Raw genomic sequence first — 26183 nt, forward strand, 5'->3', positions numbered from 1 at the left:
AGAATTCTGTTTAAGATTGGCTTACTGACATTCAAATCCTTGCACAATCTGGGCCCTGGATACCTGAAGGACTTGTTGCAACTACATCACACCCCCCACAATCTTAGATCAAAAGGACGTAACACCTTGGTCACCCCCAGAGTCCACCTCAAAACCTTTGGAGACAGAGCCTTTTGTCATGCTGCCCCTACACTTTGGAACTCCCTGCCACACCCAATCAGGACAGCCCCATCCCTGGAAACATTTAAGTCTAAACTGAAAACCTACCTTTTCAGTCTGGCATTCATGAACATCTGACTATCTCCTCTGTAACACAACCCAGCCTGAAACCCTGTATTAATCTGAGACACAGCTATGCGTTTTGAGTCCTATGGGAGAAAAGCGCTTTACAAATGTTATTGTATTGTATTATTGTATTGTATTGTATGTGGTGGAAATACGAATTGCAAGGAAGTGTGCTGAAAATATACGCTTCCCTTTGAATGTAAAAAAAAAAAAAAGAAAATATACGCTTCTACGCATGCGCACCACAAAGCGAATGTGAAAAATTGTACAATATCTGATGTAATTGACTTACAAGACTTCCAGTCACTGCACATTGCCGAGGATGTTGACCGGTAATGCACTGATGCTTTTGTGCCAGGTCAGATGCTTCCAGCGCATCGCATTGCATCCGATCTGAAATGTCCCATAGACTTTAATTGCTTTAGCATTACCCTGCGGTAAAAAAGGGCAACACAACGCAATGAAAACGCACCAGTGTGAATGGGGCATGGAAGTCTATCCTGACCACCAGCTGCTTTCACATGACAAATAGGGCTCCTTTTCTCTGAGTGACTGCCACCACCGCACCCAATAGATAAGACACTTACACTTTTAAAATGACTGTGTGTTAAATTGGGCCTGCAGCACCTCTGGAGACGTTAAAGGTCTCCCCTTACCTGCCATGTCTTATCTGCACGCTTTACTGACCACTGGTCTTCTGGACATCACACCTCATTGAATATAAAATACACATCTCACCATAGCATAAAATTGTATGGCAATTTATAAAAAAAAGACAATACATTTACATTTTGAGTGTCATCCGTAGGGCACAGAGTTTTACCGGGCTTTCCCCCATTCTTTGGCTGCCTGGCTGGCCGAGGACCGTGCTACAGAGTCTCATGTCTCGTCTTGTCTGGATGTAAAATTGACACAATGAACGTTTCTGCAAATACTACCCTATGTCCCTCAGGGACTTATATTGTGTACACATGGCCATGTGATTAGTGAGAGTCCATTCATCCTCTGACATTAATTCCAGTATCACTGTATATGGTGTACCGGGCTTACTTTTAATATCAGCTTTTATTTTTAAGTATGCAATTTGTATTTGATACTCAATAAAGGTATTTTGTATTTTTTTAAGTAAATTACAGTATGACTCATCTCTCTCAGCCCTAGCACCAGGGAAACCACCAACAGAATCCCCCTGTGTTTGAATCTATATGTGTTTTTTTCTTGTAACTGACCCTCGTGGCCAGGCTTTAATCCAGGGCACCCCCTTTCCCCATGCCTGTGACCATTGTCAGTTTGTGCTGGTGTGTGCTTGGTGCACATGGATATATTTTGTTATCTCCCTCGTGGGCTTAGTTTGATACATGTCCCAAGAGAGGACATTGGGGCATGTTCTCCTAATCTTTAGATAGGTTTGATGCAATGAATGTTTGCATGTTTACACTATGCATTTTACAGGGCCAGAGCTAGGACACCTACCAATACTGGGGTACCTCTGCACATTGTAAGTGACTATGCAAGAGAAATGTATTTTTTTGTACCAAGACTTTGGGCTTTTAACTTAGCTGTAGGGATAACAGTGGTTCCTGAATGATTAATTTCTGTGAAAGCATTTATATGAACATTTACATGTGGGTGTGTAAGAGGTTAACTAATGTCACTCAGGAGTCATTGAGGAGTCTTTACGCTAGTGGTGGCCCCCTCCTTTTTTGCTGAAGGGACTCAGCTGCTGCTACAGAGGGCAGAGTGAAGACACGGGCACAGGGAGATTCTTGCCTTTGCCGATGACTAGATATGAACAAGCTTCTACTGATCTTTGCAATAAAAATAACCGATTTTACACACCGGGAATACTTGGAAATGCTCTCAAATGTTCTTTTATGTAACTAAGAGTAGTTACTGACATTTTAATTTTGACAGTATAATCCCACTTTAATATTACATTTTATCTGATCTACAGAGTAAATGTTATTCAGATGCCTTGGAATGGTACAACTACTCCCTGAGTATTTTATCTTCAGGCCAAACAGAGCCCAACTTTTCCAAGCTACAGAGGAACAGAGCATCCTGTTTTCTGCACCTAAAAGAACTCTTCAACGTAAGAATTTGTGTACTATTTGTGTTTAAACAGACAGTAAGCAGATAAAGGAACATATAGGAAGCCTGGAGTGATTGAACTCACTAAGATCCACGCATATTTTTTTATCATTATTTGAAGCAAGCTAGGTTTTTAGAAGAGAACATGTTATCTTATGATTGTGTTTAGAATCAATGTTAATCTTCGCTGCTCTGAAATTGCCTTTATATATTCAAATGGAGCAAGCCTTCAGCCTGAGCCATAAATGCCCTTCCTCCTTTATTAAAGAGAAACTTTAACATAATATTGAACTTCATCCCAATCAGTAACCTATGCCCCATTTCTCACAAGAAATCTTCACCTTGTCTTGAATAAATCATCGTCATTGAGTTGAACCCCCCCTTCCCCACAGTGTTATGTCAGGGTCATGGTCCCGATAGTTTCTTGTCTTACAGATTGCTCAGCAAGCCCTATTACTAAAATGCTATGCAAAACAGAAATTTGCCTTCTTAAAACAGAAGGTATTTGCTATTATTCAGGTTGGAGTGAGCATCTGAAGTGCCTTAACAGTGCATCGCTGCTGAATATGCAAATTGTCCTAGGAGTTTTGGTTCACTATAAGCTTGCTGGACAATCTGTTACTCTGGGTGTTTCAAGTCCTACCCCATAGAGCCACATTAATCCATGTCATGCACTGATGAGGATCAACCAATCTGAAACAGACTGTTCAAAGGAAGTTGGGGTTTAGACACTATTAGACACTATCTATATTATAAACCAAAATCTATCAAAATCATCCTATTAAAAAAACACAAACACCAAAACCGGATTCGTTTTGGTATCGACAGAAATTTCACATAAATAATATAAACATCTCTCTTTTACAAAAAAAATAAAAAGAGAAATATAGTCATATTACTTACGTGAGTTCTGAAGAAGACACCAATCCCGGACGAGCCCCAATTTCCTTTCAACTGTATGCATGTTGGGTTTTTTTGGTTCTGTAAAATTAACAAGCTGACACATCATTGCATTCTGGAGATGTGTTTAGCTTTCAGGACAACAAAGGGAAGATTTGCATATTCAGCAGTGATGCAGTGTGTGACACTTCAAATGCTCACTCAAACCAGAATAATCACATAAATCCTTCTGTTTTAGTAGGCAAATTTCTGTTTTGCAGTTTCCTGTCTGTGAACCTTGTTGCATTGTGGGAAATAACAGTTGTTTCAAACTACCAAGCAAGCAGTATCTCCCTCTCAGCATATGTATCAACTGTTTAGCCTATCACATTGTTAGTGGGCGTGTTTATAAATATGGCTATTGGTGATGTCTGTTTTTTTTTCTTGTCTGCCAGTAGTAAAGATGATGACCCGCAGGTTCACGGTGGATCAAATAACATGAATGAATGAATTACAATGATCAATCATTTATTGGTCTATCTTCTATTTTTAATTTCTCATTTTGCAATGTATTAATTTTTTCCCTATTACTTACTTCTGGTAAAGTCCCCCTTTAAGCTGCTCTTATTGGACAACTGGGGTGAAGGCAAAACCAAGGGGCTTATTGTGTCAATTAACAAGCATTACAGATTATTTTTACAACAGTTTTGCTTACAATTCCATGACACTTTTAAGAATACCCTGAGTGGATTGGTTCACCTAAATTGGCAGTTAAATCAGATCTGACCTTTTCTTTGTGGATCTAAGTTCCTCTCTTCATTTCAGTGAACTGGTAAAGACTTATAACACCGTCACAAGCTCTTCCATAATGTGGCTCAGCCTCTGGCTCACCTTGGTTGTCATTTAAAAAAACAATGCAATATTTATGCTATCAGTTTAAATAATACAAAGTTGGCAAAATGCCCTGGAAATTTTTAGATGAGTTAAGACTGTATTTTATTTCAGGCAAGAGAAGCCATAACAGAAGCTGCCAAATGTGACCCCGGTAGCATATTTACTCATTTTCTCTTATACAAGATTGCTATTCAAGAAAATAGGGATTTGGAAGGTGAGTGTTTTACTATTACCCCAAAGCCCAAACCAACATTTTAGGTGGCATTAGCCAGGGAAGGAGATAGACCTAAGCAATGGATCCATAAATGCGTGTACTTTAGTTCTTACCTGTACAATCCTACCTAATAAAAGCTAAGTGTCGCTGTATCCAGCAGTTTTGTCCCAGTGTCCCAGGATTTTTGTTACTGCGCATGTGCGCAGTAACGGACAGCTGGGACCAGGGAGCTGGATGAGCAAGATGGGTGGGTGCGGGCCAGCGAGGTGGGCGGGTGCGGGCATGCGCCTGCGGTGGGCGCAGCGGGTGGGCGGGGCGGCGGTTGGGTGCGGCTGTTGACCTAGAGCCCGTTTTTAAATGGGCTGGGTCTACTAGTGTGTATATAATAAAGCAGTGATCAGGCAGAGATGCAAAGGACCAACTGCTTTTTTATGTGCACATCATAAATGGAAAAAATGAAAGTATGGACTTTTATGGACTCTGCCTATTCCTCACTGTGGCCAATGTTACATGTTGGTTTCCTCTGAGCATAGAGCCTCAGCATGCTGACACCTGCCAGCATACAGATATGTGAAATGCTTTCCACCTGTAACGATTGGTGTCAACAAGCACAGATTCTGATTATTGGTGATCTGCAGTATCACCAATAATGCAGATACTATACCTGATTATATGGTGATCTGCAGAATCACCAATAATGCAAGTATAGCGTGACACAGTACAATCGTAAGCAAGAGAGTGCTTGGTACAATCGAGTATCTCTATAGGGCACATAGATACAACCTCCAGGCAAGCTGGAACAGCAGACAACAATAATATACAGCATAAATACAAGTCTGTGGAAAAATCCACCACACAGTAATTCCTCAGAGGTGGGGTTACCTCTGAATGGGAACCCTGTAAGTGAGATCCTCCAAAGGACGGAGTGGAGGAATCTCAGCCTCTAGCAGCAAGGGTTTGCTAGTGGCGGTCGTCTCAAAGAGGCAAGCCTCTGATAGAACCCTACAGTGGGAGACGTTCCACTGAAAGGAGAAAGGTCAGACAAAATGAGGTTTGGCAACAGATCAGGTGGCAGCAGTACAGAAACATGAGACAAGAGAATAGTCGGAAACCAAGCCAATAGTCGATAATGGTACGGGCTGGCGAAGTACAGAATCAGGAAGCAGAAGAGTAGTCAAGACAGGCACAGAATCATACACGATAAATCAAGACAGTATAATATGTGTATATATTGGTGATAAACCAATATATATCACAATCTCAATACAAGGCAGACTAGGTCTGAGTGCTGACACAGGGTATTGCAAACACAGACGAAGTGTGACTGAAAAGCACTTCCTTATATACTGCCTGGGAGAGAAGTCTCCACCCCAGGCAGCAACCAATCAGAGCAGGCTAAAATGTCAGCTGACCTCCAGGTCAGCTGACACGCTTTCTAAGAGTATAAAGGAGTGTCTGGCGCGCGCGCGCACCCCCTAGAGGTAAGATGGCAGAGCCCTGGTGAGCAGCATGCTGGTGAGTTTGGAGCAGAGCGCTCGGACTGGTTTGCGCAGCGGATGCGGACGAATTTCCGCATCCCACGTTGGAATGTCCGCTTGCCGGACTGGATGCGACCATATTTCCGCAATCCATCCGGCGTTGCGGATTTTTCGTTACAGTACCTCTCCCTCTAGGCATGGACTCCGGACACGTCCCACCTGGCCTGTCAGGATGAAGCTCATGAAACCGTCTCCTAAGATTATCTGCGTGTAAATCGCCTGTTTTGACCCAGGCTCTTTCCTCTGGACCATACCCTCTCCAATGCACCAAGTACTGTACTGAGCCCTGAACTCGCCTGGAGTCCAAAATCTCCTCAACTTCCCACTCGGGCTCACTATCAACCATGACAGGGTGAGGAGGGAGGGAATACACCTGGACAGCTGGCTTCAAGAGCGACACATGAAAGGTTTTTCCCACCTTTAGTGAATGCAGTAAACTGACTCTGTAAGACACGCGATTAACCCTTTCAGAAATTGGATATGGTCCAATATACCTGGGTCCCAGTTTCGCGGACGGCTGTCTCAGAGCTATATGCCGAGTTGACACCCAAACCTTGTCCCCTGGTTTAAACTCCCACTCCGGAGATCGTTTCTTATCTGCCTGCCTCTTCTGTATGCAAAAAGCCTTTTTTAGATTTTCCCCGACGTTAGACCAAATCCTCTTAAGATTCCTGCCACTCCTCCAGAACAGGGAATGGAGATGCCGTCACTGGCAAGGGATACAATTTGGGGAACTTCCCATTGACTATCTGAAAAGGCGCATAACCAGAGGACTCATTCCTGAGATTGTTATGTGCGAATTCTGCAAATGGTAAAAAATCCGCCCACTGATGTTGGGCGTCCGCCACATAACATCTCAGGAACTGTTCCAAGGACTGATTGATCCTTTCCGTCTGACCGTTGGTCTGCGGATGGTAACCTGATGAAAAAGACAACGACATACCCATCCCCTTACAGAATGCCCGCCAGAACCTGGAGACAAACTGGACCCCTCTGTCCGAGACCACATTTTCCGGAATACCGTGTAATTTAAAGATGGTTTGAATAAAAAGATCTGCCAACTTTTGAGCAGTAGGGAAACCACTCAAAGCCACAAAGTGGGCCATCTTACTGAATCTGTCAGTGACTACCCATATGACAGAAACTGAAAGTTCTCCTACAAAGTCCATGGAAATGTGCGTCCATGGCTCCTGAGGGGAGGGCAGAAACTGTAAAGTTCCGACTGGAGGGTTTACTCCTGGAGCAGATGGTACAGGTTTTAACAAATTCCCTGCAATCTGGTTGTAACGATGGCCACCAGACAGATCTACACAATAATTCCTGGGTTCTGGTAATGCCAGGATGTCCAGCATTCTTGTTTCCATGAAACAACGGCAATACTTTGGGACTCAAGAGACAAGGAACATATAGAACCCCTTCTGGTTTCCCCTCTGGGACTTCCAACTGGAAAGGGCTTAAGAGGCTTACAAGATCCTCAACAATTTCAGTGGCTGCCAGGATGATCTCTTTTGACAGAATACTCTCTGGGGAAGGAGATGGAGCAGTCTCAGGTTCAAAACAACGAGAAAGGGCGTCTGCTTTAACGTTCTTACTCCCTGGTGTAAACGTAATTATAAAATTAAAACGGGAGAAAAAGAGAGCATATCTAGCCTGTCTGGGGGTGAGTCTTTTAGCCTTTTCAATGTACTGTAGGTTTTTATGATCTGTGTATACAGTTATTACATGCTCAGCCCCCTCTAACCAATGGCGCCATTCCTCAAAAGCAAGCTTAATGGCCAACAATTCCCTGTTCCCAACATCATAATTTCTCTGGGCAGGGGAGAATTTTCTAGAAAAGAAAGCACAGGGATGAAGTTTGTCCTGAAGTCCTGAACGTTGAGACAACACTGCTCCCACTCCAACCTCCGAGGCATCCACCTCCACTATGAATGGATAAGCAACATCCACATGACGTAATATGGGAGCAGAACAGAAAGCTTCTTTTAGAGAGGAAAATGCTGCACATGCTTCTTTTGACCAATGAGAGGCATCAGCCCCTTTCTTAGTCAAGTTAGTACGGTAAGTTGAGATACCACAGAAGAGAACCCCTTGATAAACTTTCTGTAGTAGTTTGCGAATCCCAAGAATCTCTGAAGTGCTTTAAGCCTAGATGGTTGTGGCCATTCCCTTACAGCAGAGAGCTTCTTGGGATCCATGGACAACCCTGTAGTGGAGATAACGTATCCCAAAAAGGCAATCTCCTTTACTTCAAAAACACATTTTTCTAACTTAGCGAATAATTGATTCTCTCTAATTTTTTTCAGCACATACTTAACATGTTGACAATGTTCAGTGAGATTTGTAGAAAATATTAGGATGTCATCCAAGTATACGATTACAAAGTGACCCAGTACCTCCCTGAAGATTTCGTTAACAAACTCCTGGAAGACTGCAGGAGCGTTACACAACCCAAAGGGCATCACAAAGTATTCGTAATGCCCCTTGGGAGTGTTGAATGCCGTCTTCCATTCATCTTCTTCCCTGATACGGATCAAATTGTAGGCCCCACTTAAATCTAACTTCGTGAAGACAGAAGCCTCTGGAACCTGTGTAAATAAATCATCGATTAACGGTAGTGGATATCGATTTTTAATCGTGATCTTATTTAGACCCCTGTAGTCGATACAGGGGCGCAAACCTCCATCCTTTTTCTGAATGAAAAAGAATCCCGCCCCTGCAGGAGATCTCGAAGGGCGGATGAATCCTTCCTGTAAATTTTCCTGGATGTACTCATCCATGGCCAATTTTTCTGGGGATGAGAGGTTGTATAGGTGACCCCTGGGAGGCATGGTTCCTGGCTTCAAATCAATAGGGCAGTCAAAAGGTCTATGGGGGGGGGGTAATTGATCTGCTGCCTTGGGACAAAAGACATCAGAATATTCCTGATATTGTGGAGGTACTCCTTCCACTTGAACCTTAGTAGAACACAAGACTATTCTCTGTAAACACTGCTGTGAGCAATAAGGTGACCAAGTAGTCAACTGCCCATTCCCCCAATCAAACTGAGGAGAATGTAATCGTAACCAAGGTAACCCTAATATCACCATAGAGATAGACATTTTTAAAACAAAAAACTGAATGATATCCTTGTGCAGGGCTCCTACTTGCAGCGAGAGAGGAGGAGTCTGGCACAGTGGGAAATTTCCCTGCAAAGGAGTGTCGTCGATTGCTGTAACATACAAATGTTTTTCTACCGGAAGTACAGGGATATTTAAACTAAAAGCAAAACCTAAATCTAAAAGATTAGCAGTCGACCCAGAATCCACAAATGCTGTGGTAGGAAAGTTCTGCCCTTCCCAGTTTAAGGAGCAGGGCAATAATATTTTTTCTTGTTTAGGAGGTGAAACTACTCCGCTTAGGGTGGTACCCCCAACCACACCTAAGCTAAGGAGTTTCCCGACTTCCTACCACAGTTTTGTGCAATGTGGCCCTTTTCTCCGCGGTACATGCAGAGACCCTCTTTGCGTCTTCTTGACCTCTCAGCCTCCGTAAGGCGCCTGTGGCCTAGCTGCATAGGCTCCTCAGTCTCTGCTGCTGCCGAGCTACAAGCACCTGAAGCCCTGGAGTACATAGGGTACCTGCCCTTCTTTTTGTACCTCAAACGTCTATCTATTTTAATAGATAGTGATATAGCCTCATCTAGGCCTTTGGGTTCTGGGTGACTAACCATCAGTGACTGCCTCTGACAACCCATCTAGGTATTTATCCAGGAGTGCATACCGCTCCCATCTAGAGGAGACTGCCCACTTCCTGAACTCTGAAGCATACTCCTCTGCTGTACTGCGTCCCTGTCTAAGGCTTTTGAGTTTACGTTCAGCTGTGGCAGCACTATCCGGATCATCGTAAATGACCGCCATGGCCTTAAAAAACTCCTGGACAGAAGAAAGGGCAGGATGCTCATCAGGTAAGCCATAAGCCCAAGTCTGGGAGTCTGCATGCAAGAGAGTCTTGATGAGAGTAACCTTCTGGGCCTCGGTTCCCGAGGACACAGGTCTCATCTGAAAGTAAGATAACACTCTGTGGCGGAAGTTCTGGAAATCTGCCCTAGCGCCTGAAAATTTCTCAGGAATATTCATTTTAGGCTCACTAGGAGCCGGGAGAGGTAGAACGTTAAGTGGTGGTTACAGCCTCCGGACAGTCTCAGTCAGCTGAGTAATCTGAGCCTGCTGTGCAGTCACAGTAATCTTCAGCTGTTCTACTTCTGCCCTTACGGTTTGAAGCTGATTTACCACCTCCTCCATCTTACTTCTTTCTGGTCTGTGTTTATGTAACGATTGGTGTCAACAAGCACAGATTCTGATTATTGGTGATCTGCAGTATCACCAATAATGCAGATACTATACCTGATTATATGGTGATCTGCAGAATCACCAATAATGCAAGTATAGCGTGACACAGTACAATCGTAAGCAAGAGGGTGCTTGGTACAATCGAGTATCTCTATAGTGCACAGAGATACAACCTCCAGGCAAGCTGGAACAGCAGACAACAATAATATACAGCGTAAATACAAGTCCACCACACAGTAATTCCTCAGAGGTGTGGTTACCTCTGAATGGGAACCCTGTGTGTGAGATCCTCCAAAGGACGGAGTGGAGGAATCTCAGCCTCTAGCAGCAAGGGTTTGCTAGTGGCGGTCGTCTCAAAGAGGCAAGCCTCTGATAGAACCCTACAGTGGGAGACGTTCCACTGAAGGGAGAAAGGTCAGACAAAATGAGGTTCGGCAACAGATCAGGCGGCAGCAGTACAGAAACATGAGACAAGAGAATAGTCGGAAACCAAGCCAATAGTCGATAACGGTACAGGCTGGCGAAGTACAGAATCAGGAAGCAGAAGAGTAGTCAAGACAGGCACAGAATCATACACGATAAATCAAGACAGTATAATATGTGTATATATTGGCGATAAACCAATATATAACACAATCTCAATACAAGGCAGACTAGGTCTGAGTGCTGACACAGGGTATCGCAAACACAGACGAAGTGTGACTGAAAAGCACTTCCTTATATACTGCCTGGGAGAGAAATCTCCACCCCAGGCAGCAACCAATCAGAGCAGGCTAAAATGTCAGCTGACCTCCAGGTCAGCTGACATGCTTTCTAAGAGTATAAAGGCGTGTCTGGCGTGCGCGCGCACCCCCTAGAGGCAAGATGGCAGAGCCCTGGTGAGCAGCATGCTGGTGAGTTTGGAGCAGAGTGCTCGGACATGTTTGCGCAGCGGATGCGGACGAATTTCCGCATCCCGCGTTGGAATGTCCGCTTGCCGGACTGGATGCGACCATATTTCCGCAATCCATTCGGCAATGCGGATTTTTCGTTACACCACCTATTTATAGCCAGTGATTTGCTTTCTCTGATACATCTCTTTGTATAGCGAAACTTTGTGTATGTCAAGTACTATAATGTACATGTAAGTATGGAATCTTTAGCGTGAGATGTCTATACTTACAGCTTGTTAAAGTCAAACTACAGTCCTATTTTCCCCCCTGCTACAGAATATTATCCACATCACTGTAAATACTAAAAACTACAGTACCTAAAAGAGATCATAGTTTTAATGTATTATTTTCATTCTCTCTTGGGAGACATATTCACTGAACAGTGGTCGCCATTTTTATCTTTAATTAAATGCAGAACAGTAGATCTGAGAAGACTTCTAACTGCAAGCTACAAAAATATGCACTAGAGGGAAAGATGAGTGGAAAGGATGGATGCACATTACTGGCAGAGGATTTGAAAAGTACTGCTACCACTGTGCTCAGTGCTCTTCATGATAAACTGAGCTAAGGGAGCACAGGATAGGTGGGCTACTAACACCATCAGGGAAGCTATAATGGGGAGGGAGATGGAAAACCTCCAGACAGCAGGGAAGCTGTAATGAGGAGGGATCAGGGAAGCCCTAGACCACCAGGAAAACTCTATTGGGGAGGAAGGCCTAGACCACCAGAGAAGCTATATTGGGGAGGGAGGGGTGAAACCACTAGACACCAAGTAAGATATATTTGGGTGGAAGGGGGACAAAAACTCTGAATACCATGGAAGATATTTTCAGAAGAGAGGGGGCAAACACTAGACACCAGGGAAGCCAAATCGAGGAGAAGCCCTAGACCACCAGGGAAGCCATATGAAGGAGGGTGGGGGAACCACTAGATGCCAGGGCAGCTGTATTGAGGAGAGAGGAGGAAAGCTCTAGTCTAGGCAACAAGGGAAGCTATATTATGGGTAAGCTATAGACCACAGGAGAAGCCATATGGAGGAGACAGGAGGAAAATACAAAGCACCAGGGAAGCCATATGGGGAGTGGGAGAGCACTAGGAACCAGGGAAGCTATATGGGGGAGGGAGGAACCATTACACACCAGGGAACTATATAGAGAGGATAAGTACTAGACACAAGAGAACTGTATAGGGGAGGGGGACCACTAGACACCAGGGAACTGTATAGGAGTGGGAGGAGGAACCCCTAGACACTAGAGACTTTATAGGATAGTGTGAATGTAGAATTAGGGTGTAGCAGTGTCGAGTCTCGTGTCCCTTTTTCCTGGCTCCAAAAGTTGTGAGGTATGCGTATCTACTGGGGTAGATACGCATCGAACGTGCCCCGGGCACCTCCTTCTTCAAATCAACCAAGGGGTGCAGTGCTGCTGATAGCCTTCTAATAATAATAATAATTTTGAGTATGTTTTTGCTTGCTGGTGGTTTAAAGTAAATATTGCATGAGTGTGCTAAATGCTGCATCAGTGAACACTGTGCTATTTAACTCCTGATTTAGCTTTAAATGCTGTTTCCGTCATGGGAAAGATGGCAACGCAGGCAGACACTAAGAAATTACTTTACAATCAAAACTATTCAGCTGTGGAGCTGCTCAGTTTGGCAGCACAGATAGCACTGGAGGTAAGGTAAGATTCCTCAATGAACGGATATTTTCCTTTTTCTAATATTTACATCTTAAAGATTTTCTACTTGCAAATTGTACCCCAAATTTGTCATAAATGTTGTAAATTAATCTGAGTTACAAATTACTCATGGTGATCCAGAACTCCTAAGCAGGGCCGTGCAGAGGTCACTTAAGTGGGGGGTGCTCACATTTCAAAAAGGGGCCTTACTCCCCCCCCCCAAATGCACAGTAGACCTTGCCGTGCAGTGACATGTAAACTCTCTCCCCTCCCCCCAAGCTCTCCCACTGTCCCAAACCCTCCCTGAGCCCCTCCGATTGACACACATGCAGACGCTGACTCCATTCAACGGTGTGGAGTCATTCAGACCGGTAACCTGCCTCCAATGGCTGCCATCTGCCTATTGTGTGTACTACGGTTTAGCTTTACATTATATGTGTGCCTTGAAGCACAGTTCCCCAACCCTGTCCTCAAGGCCCACCAACAGCATGTCTTGCAGGAAACCACAAACATGCACAGATGAGGTAATTAGTGTCTCAGCTTCAGACTGGTAACCTGCCTCCAATGGCTGCCATCTGCATATTGTGTGTACTACAGTTTAGCTTTACATTATATGTGTGCCTTGAAGCACAGTTCCCCAACCCTGTCCTCAAGGCCCACCAACAGTATGTCTTGCAGGAAACCACAAACATGCACAGATGAGGTAATTAGTGTCTCAGCTTCAGACCGGTAACCTGCCTCCAATGGCTGCCATCTGCCTATTGTGTGTACTACGGTTTACCTTTACATTATATGTGTGCCTTAAAGCACAGTTCCCCAACCCTGTCCTCAAGGCCCACCAACAGTATGTCTTGCAGGAAACCACAAACATGCACAGATGAGGTAATTAGTGTCTCAGCTTCAGACCGGTAACCTGCCTCCAATGGCTGCCATCTGCCTATTGTGTGTACTACGGTTTACCTTTACATTATATGTGTGCCTTAAAGCACAATTCCTCAACCCTGTCCTCAAGGCCCACCAACAGTATGTCTTGCAGGAAACCACAAACATGCACAGATGAGGTAATTAGTGTCTCAGCAGAGCTGCTTATCTACCTCTGTGGATTTCTACAAAACATGCACTGTTGGTGGGCCTTGAGGACAGGGTTGGCGAACACTACCTTAAAGGACACCCGAGGACACCTCTGTTCGGCTGCAATCAGCCCCGGTAACTGGCTCAGCCGTGCCAGTCTGGCTCTTCTGCGCATGTGCGGAGGGGCCCCGCTTGTGCAGAAGAGCCGACTAGCGTGACTGAGCCAGATTACTGGGACCGATAATATGCGAATGGAGGCACTCGGGAGGAGGGCAAGGGACACAGCGGTGCTCATGGGGCTGGACCAGGGCCGGATTTACATATAGGCAAAGTAGGCGGAGCAATGTGTGAAAGGTGACCTACTAGCCGCTTACGTTACTCACGCTCTGCTCTGTCCCTTGCCTTCTTCCCTCTTGCCAGCCATAAATTCTGCTCCGGTGTGCAGGGACATTTCAACTTTGTTGGTGGTGTGCGGGTGCTCAGCATTCAGCAAATTGGTCCCTTGTGAGTTTCCTCCGAGAGGAATCCTCTCATTCCACTCCTCTATTCTCTGCACATGCTGGCTGCTCCTGCTCGGACTTCTCACCTCTCCTCTCCAGCAGTCCCCCTTCCCTCCACAGCTCCTTTCATGTTGCTGTTTAACCCTCTCAGCTCCTTTCACCATGCTTCTCTTCAGAGTTTTTTTCTCTTTTGCTTTTGCACTGAGTGAGTAAGTGGCTACTCACTCAGCCTTGTGTATACTTGCCTACAATCTCCTGCACTTTATTTGGCATATTAATTGTGCACAAGGCACTTTATTCAGCTGCCTGGATTGACTTATTTTGTATTGATTTAACTACCTGTCTGAGATGCCACATACTCATGTCATTAATATTTATAATGATTAAAGCAAATGTTAAAGTTTACCTGACACGAGGGGAAAGAAAAGTTTCATACATACCTGGGGCTTCCTTCAGCTACCTCCGCGGAGTTCGCTCACTCACAGCGGTCCATAGCCTCCTAGTTCTTCCAGTAGCAGCACTGCCAGTCGACCTAGGCACAGTGCGGCCAAGCGTCCTCCCCCGTCTTGTTTCCGTGGCAGGGTGTTTTCTGCACCTGTGCAGTAGTACTGCGCAGGTGCAGAATGCTCCCGGCAACAGGCACGAGGCTGGGCTGCACATGCACAGTACGCCTGACTGACCGTGGAGAATGAGGCTGATACCGGGAGATCTAGGAGGCTTTGGAATGCAGCGTGGGTGCGATCTGCGCGGAGGGGGCTGGAAGAAGCCCCAGGTATGTAAAAATCTTTTCTTTCCCCTCTTCTCAGGTAAACTTTAAGTTTTCTTTTTTTAAAGTCACTGACTTATGCAGAGGGAAGGCTCTAACAGTGTCCCTATTACAGAGCTGTCCCCTGTTTGAATTTGGCACCTCTGGGAAGGCTTCAGAACTACCTGTGTCCCTAAGTGCTTCTGAAGACAGATGGCTCTGTACAGTGCATGCGTGTACGGAGCCACCTGTCTTCAGAAGCACTTGGGGATACAAGTGCTTCCAAAGCCTCCCCCGGGTTCCTGGAGGCAACAAAGTGCACGTAGTTTACCAGATGGCTGAATACGTGCAATGGAGGTGACTGCAGAGCGGGAAGACTCTATAGGATCCAGAGCCTTCTCTCTCCCTAGGCGAGTATCAAACAAAAAAAACAAAAAAAAAATGGCTTCACATTAACTTTAATCATGTTGATCATTCTCCTATGCATAGACTGCTATTAACATATAATTTGCAGTCTGGTGCAGTTTTATAACCTCTTTTCATTATTTTAGTTCAGGTGTACCCCGATGTCATTAACCTCTCCTCCAACAACAGATTGAAAATGGACCAATCAAATGCCATTGCAGCTTATACTGATTGGTCCACTTTCAATCTGCAAAGGAACTGATGATCTGTATTGCCTACCACCCCCTTCCTATCACTAAAATCTATTTATTATTACCTGCCTGTGAGTAGAAACTCTTTATTACAATTTTTGTTAATATAATGTCCTGTGATTTAATGTTGTTGGTAATATCAGCCCAATTTGGTTAATTGTTCATGTTGTTGGTATTCTCTACTTGTTTTTGGCAATGTCTGCATTACCTTGTGTGGTTTTATTTAACAAGAGGTGGAGTCGGGGTGATGCGAGGGGTGTGGCCTGTGTTAGGGGCAGGGGTTTAGGGCACCAGAACGTATGTGCCTATAGGGTCCTGAGATGTAAATCCGGCCCTGTTATACATCATGCATCGGAGCTTGTGCAGAGAATTTGCTGAGTCCTGTGCTGCCGTAGGTGGAAAGTGTGACATTTTCACTGCACTGGGGAGTCTGAATTTTTACTTTGTATGTTAAATTACTGAGTGGTGGGAGTACCTCAGGCACCCCTCAGCTGCATCCAATTGTGTCACTGATATACTTTGTGCTTTATATCCTCAGTGTCAAGGTGAACATTTTACAACAAATATTTTTTGACTTATTAGTGTTTTTATTAAAATGAGGGTCATTTTATTCATTGTTCATAAAGTATTCATGTATTGCATATCTACAGAACAATCAAAGGAAAGTGGCAATGAAAGCTCTAGAGTTTGTGGTTGAGCAATCTCTGGATCCACAGCAGGTGTTCCTTTCACTCAGGTAACCTTTGCACAGAGACGTGTGCATATAGTGTATTTTAGATGCTTGTCAGCTCATCTTTTGGAAAATACATTATATTCCACTGTCACATCACAAATATGTCCAGTTACACAAATATTAGCATTATTATTATTAATACTAATTTGTATAGTGCCATCATCTTTTACAGTGCTGTACAGTAGACATGGACAATAAGGATATACTGATATGTTCTAAGTTGTAAAGACCCCCCAAAATTTGGCCAGTGTGCATATTCTGGTTTGACAGGAACTGGGATTTACAAGAATCAGAATTTATTTTGCCAACTTGAGTTGTACCTGGAATTGATTTTGGCACAAACAGGGTCAGTGATGGTACAGTAACGCAATAGTACATTGAGCATACAGTAGGTACGATAGATATACAGTAGATACATACAGTGTCTGCCGATACATACAGTAGATCCTACAGTAGGTACAAAGCTTGTAGAAAAATGGACCCAGGGGAAAGGACACGGTGAAATCCACTGCCATCTAGGCACTCAAAACGCTTCCTCAGTGATACCTTGAATCAGATGTCCCCCAGTCTATCCTGGGAAAGAGAGAGAGGAGAAGAAAGGGAGAGAGGTAAAGCTAAAGACAGAGAAGGTGAGGGAGCAGTGAGAGTCAGATCCCTTGGGATTGCAGTCTAAATCTGGCCGGTTAGTGTCCCTGATGACTGGCTTTGTGGCTGTGATGGGTCCACAGCTGCAAGGTCCTGCGTCGACCTTAGTGTGGAAGGACCTTGCGATGCCAGCACAAGATGCAGGAGCGGTTGGCTGACCCATGTGGGGATCAGGGTGGCTGGCCCACAGTGAAGCAGGTGACCGTATGGGTTTATGCAGATGGGCAGATTAGTGGAGTGGGGTCTGGTGGCCGGGGAGCACCCCAGCAAGTTCAGCGGCGGAGGGCCGGGTTTTACTAGGGGACAAGATGGTGGTCTGGCTCCCTCGGCTCACCAGAATTTGCACATTGGTTACGTTTTTGCTCATCACTTATGATAATGTTCTCCATGTTAAGCCCTTACATCCAACTGTATACAATTTCTGCTTTTCTGGTATTTTTATGTCATAAGAGTGAATATTTGAGAATATAAAGTCAATGATTATGCGGACATGCCTGGATTACATTTGTGTTTTTCTTCTCCTTTGTACATTCTGAAATCTCTCCCCGAACATGTTGCATATTGCATCTAGAGCATTATAAATAGAAAATACATCAATACAGTATTACCTACTGTACTACCTCCACCATTGTTTAACATTTTTGATAAGTGGGGTTGCTGCATCAAATTCAAGCTACCACCATCTTTGAATTCTGTGATCCTGGGAGCCTGTGTTGTAGTGTGCCTTGGGGTGTCCTGTGGCCGTGGGGGAGAAGTAGTTAAACTTAAAAATAATCTTGTGCTTTAGGCTAGGTTCACAGTGGTCAGTTGCATAATGCATACGTTATGAGTGTGAACTGTGATGACATTGGACATAGACTTTAATACAAAACCTGCATGCAGCGAGTTGGAATAACGTGATCCTTTACAACGTAGTACTGTGACCAGCCCCATAGAACTGTATGGGCAGTGAGTCGACATGCACAATTATTCTGCAACCCTACTGACCACTGTGAACAGGGCCTCAAAGTCTTTAATTCAGGTCTGCATTAAAGAAAAATCTAACTAGAGATTGCTGGAATTGACCATTTCTGAATTCCATAGGTTCAAAACAGTTTCTGAATGTGTTTTCCAATTTTTAACAGTTCTGACCAAACTTCATTGAAGACTATGAAAATGATTTTTGCCTAATATTCAAACTAGTGGTTTGTAACATTATTGTATACATGACAAAAATAGTACCCAGTGCCACCAAAGTTGACTTTATCTGCTATGGAGTGGACTGGCAGTGGTCTTTAATAACACCGGTTGCATAAACAACTTAACAGTTACGGTTTTAAAGTCAGAAAATATATGATCAACCAGGACAGTGATCACTGTTGGATTATTAAATGCTTGTGGAAGTCCCTGACATGGGTTCTGCAGTCACAAACTGCTTCTTCAGAGGCTCCACAAGAGAAACTGTAGGTTGTCTGTGAACTGTCAGTTCCTATTTTATGCTGGGCATACACGGTTAGTTTATTCTTATCATTCGAGCCGCTGATGGCTCGATTGATAAGATCCAACCTGTCCGATCACCGTGGCGGATCGATACCGCGCTCGATCCCCGTGGGCGGACAATAGAAAAAAAATGAAGCGCTGATAAGAAGCGCCCGCGGGGATGAGCGGGAATCGATACGCGCGCATGCGCGGACGAGCGGTGACGCACCGGTGTATGCCCAGCATTAGAGTGTATATACAATTGTACCTTAGATGTTCCATTGCTGTTAACATAATACAAATTTGACTAGAAAACCCAGTCTTTTGCTGACAGTAGCATGGCTTAAAGAAAGCTGGTACATAGTTATTCCAGTCTGTCTCCCCCTTTTCAGTAAATATATCACAGTTTGCAATTTTGTGAAACAGAAAAAGTGATGCTTTGGATTTTTTGAATCAGGTCTATGCATTGTATATTCTATGAACTAATATTGATTAGTATTTAATTAGAATAATACCGATTATACAACTATTGAAGTTTGACTATTGAAACAGAAACACACCCTGTTCTTAATATAGTATTGACTGTCTCTGTAGTAACGATAATTATTTATTCGTAGGTGTATGGTGCGCTTGACACTTTTAAATGAAGACAAAGATAAGAGGTAAAATGGGAAAAGAATCCTGTTAGTCAGTTTTGTGTTTTTTCAGGTTTCAACACTTTCCCATGTGCTAACTCATTTACTTACCGGTATACTGATTTAGAGTTTATGGTTCGATTGCATACTAGGTTATGTCATGTTATATTATGACCAAGAATTAGACATTGTATTTCACAGCCATAATTTCAATTGAACAGCCAATTTTATGGGTTGTCCAGTTTTCTGTCTTTACCAAGGAAATACATTTGTCTCATAGTAGAGATGTGGGTGGCTCCCAGTCTACCACATTTAGCATAAAGTTCCTAAAGGTGGGCAGTGGTGTTAGATTATTTGTTGCACAGAGGACGGTATATTTACATCCTCTAAATCTTCACCTGAGCTTCTAGGATTTAGATATGCATCCTTTGTTACTAATTAGCACATCATGAGTGCTAGTACATGGCTGTGCTCATCATCCGCAGGGATTCATTAGAGCAGTGTTCCCCAACCATGTCCTCAAGGCCCACCAGCAGCTCCTGACCTGTCCTCACTACTATCCAGAGTCCCCGACTGTCTACGTGCCGTTTCTGCATTCATGTCCTCCCGCTTCCTCAAACTCAACATGACTAAAACAGAAATTGTGATTTTTCCACCATTGCTATCTACACCCCCACCAATTGCAACCATAACGGTAGACAACACCCCAATAACCTCAACCACTAAGGCCCGCTGCTTGGGGGTTATACTGGACTCAGAGCTCTCCTTTAAACCTCATATTGCCTCATTAACCACCACCTGCTATTTCCAGCTCAAAAATATATTCCGTATCCGTCCCTTCCTCACACAAGAGGCCACCAAAATGCTTGTTCATGCCTTAATCATCTCCCGCCTAGACTACTGCAACACCCTGCTCTGTGGCCTACCAAAAAACAGGCTAGCTCCTCTCCAATCCCTTCTAAATTCAGCGGCCCGCCTCATTTACCTTTCCACACGCTCTTCCGATGCAGCCCCACTGTGCCACTCTCTCCACTGGTTACCCATTACCCAGAGGATCCAGTTCAAACTCCTGACTCTAACATACAAAGCCCTCCACGAGTTGTCTCCTCCATACATCTCCTCACTAATCTCAAGATATTGTCCCTCCCGCAACCTGCGCTCCTCCCAAGAAATTCTCCTGGCCTCTAAGTTGATCACCTCCTCTCATGCTCGCATCCAGGACTTTACACGAGCATCAGCCCTTATCTGGAACTCTCTTCCACAGCCTGTACGTCATGCTCCAAACCTGGACATCTTCAAACGCACTCTTAAAACACACCTTTTCAGACAAGCTTATAACATTCTATAGCCCTTATTTACTTGTCTGTCACAATGTAATGAGAGGCAAAGAATCACTGCCTCATCCATCCTCCACCCCCTTACCTATTGTGTCCCCCACTACCCATTAGATTGTAAGCTCGCAAGGGCAGGGTCATCCTCCTAATGTTTACTGTTCTTGTAACAATATTTGTGCTGCTTGGAACTCTGCTGTACATTTGTTAGTTGTATCTATGTTCCCCTTGTCGTCTTATTGTGCTTTGTAAAGCGCTGCGGAATATGTTGGCGCTATATAAATAAAAAAATAATAATAATAATAATGTTGTGTGGAAATTCACAGAGATAGTTGATCAGCTCTGCTGAGACACTAATTACCTCACCTGTGCATGTTTGTGGTTTTCTGCAAAACATGTACTGTTGGTGGGCCTTGAGGATAGGGTTGGGGAACTATGCATTAGAGCCTAGGTTCTCAAGCTGTGGTACATGTACCCCAGGGGGTACTTCTGATGGGTTCAGGGGGTACTTGGTCTCCATGTATTTAATTAAGTTAAACAAATGTATAATTTCAGAAAATAATAAATCCTATATAATCAACAACCAAACTAGTATCTTAGCTAATTAAAAGTAATAGTAAATGTTTGGAAACAGTTTAGAAATGATTATTATGTATTACTATTAAATATATCTGTATCAAGAGGTACTTTTGAGAGATTCTTTACCATATCAGGGGTACTTGGCCAGCACAGGCTTTAAAAGGGATACATATCCATGAAATGTTGAGAAACACTGCATTAGAGGACTCACCAGGTAAGACCTCCCTGGTAGCAATTCATATGAGGCATTGGTACATTGGTTATTACAGTATGCAAACTATCATATAGTAAACCATGCTATATCTAGAGTCAAACATTTTCAAAAGAAACAAATATGCAATGTGCATATACAGTAAGACTGATCCATCAATCCAACTCTTATTCCATTGACTCGGCCACTCATGAGTGGATAAGAGGGGTCTGCAAGGAGACTGCATAAAAAAAGAAAAGAGAACAAATGAAAAACCTTTCATAAACTAAAACTGGTCTCTAGAGTAGTAGCATACCTTCTTGTTAAGGCAGATAGTAGGCCCAACAAGTAAGCAACCTTTCTCACACTAACAAAAATACTGTGACACTCCATTGGAATTTAAAGGCCACAACTTTATTACAATAATGCATACATTTTACAAACATAACCCCATAGCTATTTTAAACATGATATGGGGACGAATAGAAAACATATCCTACAAGTCCATGACACTGTCCAAATTATTTGTTAAACCACAACAAACCACCGTAACAGCCACCATTTACACCAGGTCGGTAGGTACACTAACTGCTTCCGCAGCTAGCCCAGGATAATTGCCATTGCCATAATCAGTCCAACCAGCACTGTCAAATGACCTAACTCTTCTTGACCCATGGTCACTTATGGCTTGCCCACCTCATATCCCCTTCCTCTTAGCTACGCCCAGCTCTGGGGGCTCACTGAAAATTGGCCGAAGGAGTGGGATGCTGAGATTACTGTCTGAAAGCAAGATTGTATCACAAAATCCAGGATGATTGGGGAGTATCTGTTATTTACTCTGCATTTGCTAAACTATAAGACTGCAAAGCCTGGGAAAAATTGTGTCACACTGGCCTCGATTCATCATTGTCTTTGAGATAACTTTTTCCAGTTTGTTAAATTACCGAATTCGAAGTTTATCGATTTCTAGTTGTATTCATCAAGGTTTTTCCGCATTCGGTGTGAATTCGATAAAATATTGATAACAATTCTGTAACCATTTGGTAACCGTGTCAATGTTTCCATTTTACAGCGGTAATTTAACACAAGGCCATAAGATTCCCATGGAATTGTGGGTAAAAAGCAGTCATTTGAACACTACATAGCAACATTCTGAATAAGGCTTAACACCTGGACCAGGATTCTGGAAGTGGCTTGGGACAATCCCACAATTTCGCCAGCTTCGGCTTGATAGGAGGCTTTTCTAAAAAATATATAGTGCAGCTAGCAAATTAGTTAACCCTGGCACTGCCTGTGTTCTCTTACAAGATGATTCAAAAGAAATGCAGATGTCCTGTTATAGCAAATAAATCTATTCTCTTGGACATTGATATGGTTCTAGACTTTATTCTTGCCCGTCTGTGCCTTTGAATCACTCTCAGCTGATATATAACCACTTCAAATAGCTCCATCTTCTCTGTCAGCAATGATCCGACAGGAATAACGACAGAGCAGTGAAGGAGATAACTAATCCTAAATGTAACGCTAAACCACTCCCACTATCATTTTCATGAATTGCACTTTCTTCCGTTTTAACGCATCATTACCGAATGCTCGCTAACAGCTGTAGATAAATTTGATGAATCCTGAAATCAACTTAACGAATTCGGTATTTTACTGAACTGTCGTTAACCAATTGTTAAGTCTTGATGAATCGAGGCCATTGTGTCAGCACTCTTATCTCTTGTGTACTGGGTTTGACTACAGTAAGGCCACGTTCACATCATGAAACGCAGATGGCCTTGCGTTCGGAACGCAGCGCGTACGGACGCATTCCATCTGCGTTTCTATGCGTTGCGTGGCTGATCTCATTCACTAAAAGTGAATGGGTCAGCCGCGCGTTTTGGTAAAAATTGTGTGCAGCAGGCGTTCCCGGACCGCACTGGTCCGGAACGCATGCAGTGTGAACATCAGACAGTGCAGTATATGCATTGTCTGATGTCATGCGTGTTGGCCTCCTGCGCGCGTTGCCGAAATCCGGACGGCAACGCGTGCAGTGTGAACGGGGCCTTAATAATCTGTAAGGAGTTTGTTTTCCCTCTGTTTATAACTTTGCTCTAGTGCCGTGTTTTACTTACATATCCTAAATACATTATGTAAGCACATTGGATTTTGGGAAGCTCTGCTTGACAGAACGTGATCTAATTTGTTCAACTTTCTTTGTAAAATGCTTCAAAAAATGCTGGTACTGTATGAATGTACAAAAATTATAACTTTTGTCTCTTCAGAGTTGTCGATACAGAGACTATAATGTCATACTTAAATACAGGTATGAGCTCATGCTTTCTTTATGTTAAAGAGGAACTCCAGCCTAAACAAACATACTGTCGTTAAGTTACATTAGTTATGTTAATTAAAATAGATAGGTATTGAAAGAAATAGTAAATTCTCTTGTTGAAGTCTCCACCTCTAATACTAGTTCTCCCTTAGTATAATGAGAAATGAAGTATACCCTACCAACACAGATTGTTAGTGGTACCTCACTATTCTACGTAATGGATATAATACTTCTCCCTGGTGTTCTCCCCCACACTCTCCGTCCCTTCCCCTATCCCTCTTATGAGACAAACTGTCCACAACAGCTCCCCTTACCATGAGAAAATAGCAGGTAAGGTTAAGAGCTGCTGTTACTTTCACACCTCTGCATTGTTAGACCCTATATTGGTTTTTGGTTTATTGGTTTCTTAAATATGTTACCTTGTGCATTATATACCGTGTGGTGGTAACAAGATGATGACACTTTTCTAAATGATAGATTGATGTCTCACATCTATATTGATCAGAATTTTTTTTTATATGTATACCCACGAAGATAGAGTATGGCATAGGTTCATAGATGTAGAAAACAGTAGATTATGATCTCGTGACCTATATCCTTGATCTATGTGTTCTCAAATACCTTTACATTCTGTTTAAACATGTCATGTACATTGAACCATGATGCAATTTATACCTGAATGTTTGTTACTGTTATTGCTTTAAATTCAATAAAAATGTATTGTAAAAAAAAAAAAAAAAATAGGTATTATAATCTCTTACCCACACTGTTTTAAAAGAACAGGCAAATGTTAGATATCATGATGGCAGCCATCTTGGCAGTTCCAACTGTCCTGTGTCCTGAGCACCTCTCCCAGTTGCTAGGCAACATGAATAACAACATAGGAAATCCCATCATGCTCTGCACAGAGCATGGGTGGAGCTTAGCTAAAAATGCAGCTAAAAATGATGCTTTGATAAGAAAAACAAAGTTCTGATGCTGTGAAACTATTAAAGAAACACCAAGCCTTTTCAGTTCTGCCAAATAGATTTTTAGTCCGGAGGTTCACTTTAAGCAACATGATAATACTGTATAGAGGTGCAACTCAAAAAATTGGGATATCGTGCAGATTCATTTCAATATACTGTATATATATATATATATATATATAGTGTACTGGTTAAGGGCTCTGCCTTTGACATGGGAGACAAGGATTCAAATCCTGGCTAGGTCAACTACCTATCCAGTACGGAGTTCAAGGCAAGACTCCCTAACACCGCAGGGTGGCCTCTTGAGCAGTGGCTGCAGCTCTTGAGCGCTTTGAGTCCGACACGAGAAAAGCGCTATACAAATGTTCGGATTATTATATATATACTGCATATCAGGTGTGTGTGTGTATTTGTGTATGTATGCGCCACGATCATTCGAAAACACCTTGACCGTTTTCAACAAAACTTGGTATACAGATCCCTTACTACGTGGGATATGTTCTGGGGGTCTCGTGTCTCCCTTGCCCACCTAGGCGGAGCTACAAACAGCCAGATTTTACCCATTCATGTCAATGGAAAAAATGTAAAAGGCTGACATTCTCACAGGAATCAAGCCACACTTGGCACAGTTGGTCACTTGGTGACTGAGGTTACAAATCCAGGAAAAGTGGGCAGAGCATTAAACAGCCAATCACATGTCAGCCATTCATTTTTAATCAGGGCCGGATTTCTGGGAAGGCCACCAAGGTCAAGGCCTAGGGCGATAAAAATCAGCAGGGCGCTGGACTTTGAGAGATAAGAGGTCACATGTCAAAGTAAATCATCTCCCTTGCTTTGCTCTGGTCTGCCTGATTCCAGAGATCCCTGCATCTCTCTCACTTGTGTAGAGTGTGTTTGAGGACAGTCAGTATGTGTTATCACCGGATGATTATGTTGTATGTATGATGGTGGGGACATACAAGCTGCTGTGAGAAGTGCTAGCCTGGGTTTAGTAGCAGAACTCTTGAGTTCTGTAAGTTTTTTTCATGCACAAATTCAGAATCACAAACAGGAATCTTCTCCCTCTGTGCTGTCAGATTTATTACTGGTCTGGTCAGCTCTTAAAGACCTGTGACCTGTTGAACTTATGGTTTGTTTGTTTTTTTCCTAGGGAATGACCACAGCATTCTCTTTGCTACAGCTTAACTCTTTCCTGACTCATTTTAGAAGAGCATTGTACTTTTCTAGCTATCAGTGAAACAGTATGGCAATTATATTACATTTATTTATATTTGCAAAACAAACTATACATCTCCTTCTGATGCTGAATGTATATATAGTTGTGTGCTTTAACATCTTGTTAGTATAAAGTCTACAAACATATACAAAGTCTGAAGAAGCCAAAGGCTCACTGTTTTATTTACAGTTAGCTAATAAATGTTATCATTCTGTTTTAATAACTTCAAAACTTCCTACTGACTCATCTGTCCTTCCTTGCCTTGCCCTAAGTACTATATTGTCACTGTTTAAAGCACATCT

The 26183-nt window shown here is 43.2% G+C and overlaps 1 protein-coding gene across 4 annotated transcripts in view; it reads left to right on the top strand.

Moving 5' to 3' along the window:
• Positions 1 to 26183, top strand: part of TEX11 (testis expressed 11) — a 239213-nt gene that overhangs the window by 130360 nt on the left and 82670 nt on the right. For all 4 annotated transcript variants that reach the window (XM_068247619.1, XM_068247620.1, XM_068247621.1 and 1 more), the window contains 6 exons: positions 2240 to 2377; positions 4261 to 4363; positions 12714 to 12835; positions 16460 to 16545; positions 19263 to 19307; positions 23648 to 23688. In XM_068247619.1, coding sequence (XP_068103720.1) covers positions 2240 to 2377; positions 4261 to 4363; positions 12714 to 12835; positions 16460 to 16545; positions 19263 to 19307; positions 23648 to 23688 — 535 coding nt within the window. The remainder of the gene's footprint in view (positions 1 to 2239; positions 2378 to 4260; positions 4364 to 12713; positions 12836 to 16459; positions 16546 to 19262; positions 19308 to 23647; positions 23689 to 26183) is intronic.

Source organism: Hyperolius riggenbachi, chromosome 8, assembly GCF_040937935.1.
Source record: "Hyperolius riggenbachi isolate aHypRig1 chromosome 8, aHypRig1.pri, whole genome shotgun sequence".
Lineage (NCBI taxonomy): Eukaryota > Metazoa > Chordata > Amphibia > Anura > Hyperoliidae > Hyperolius > Hyperolius riggenbachi.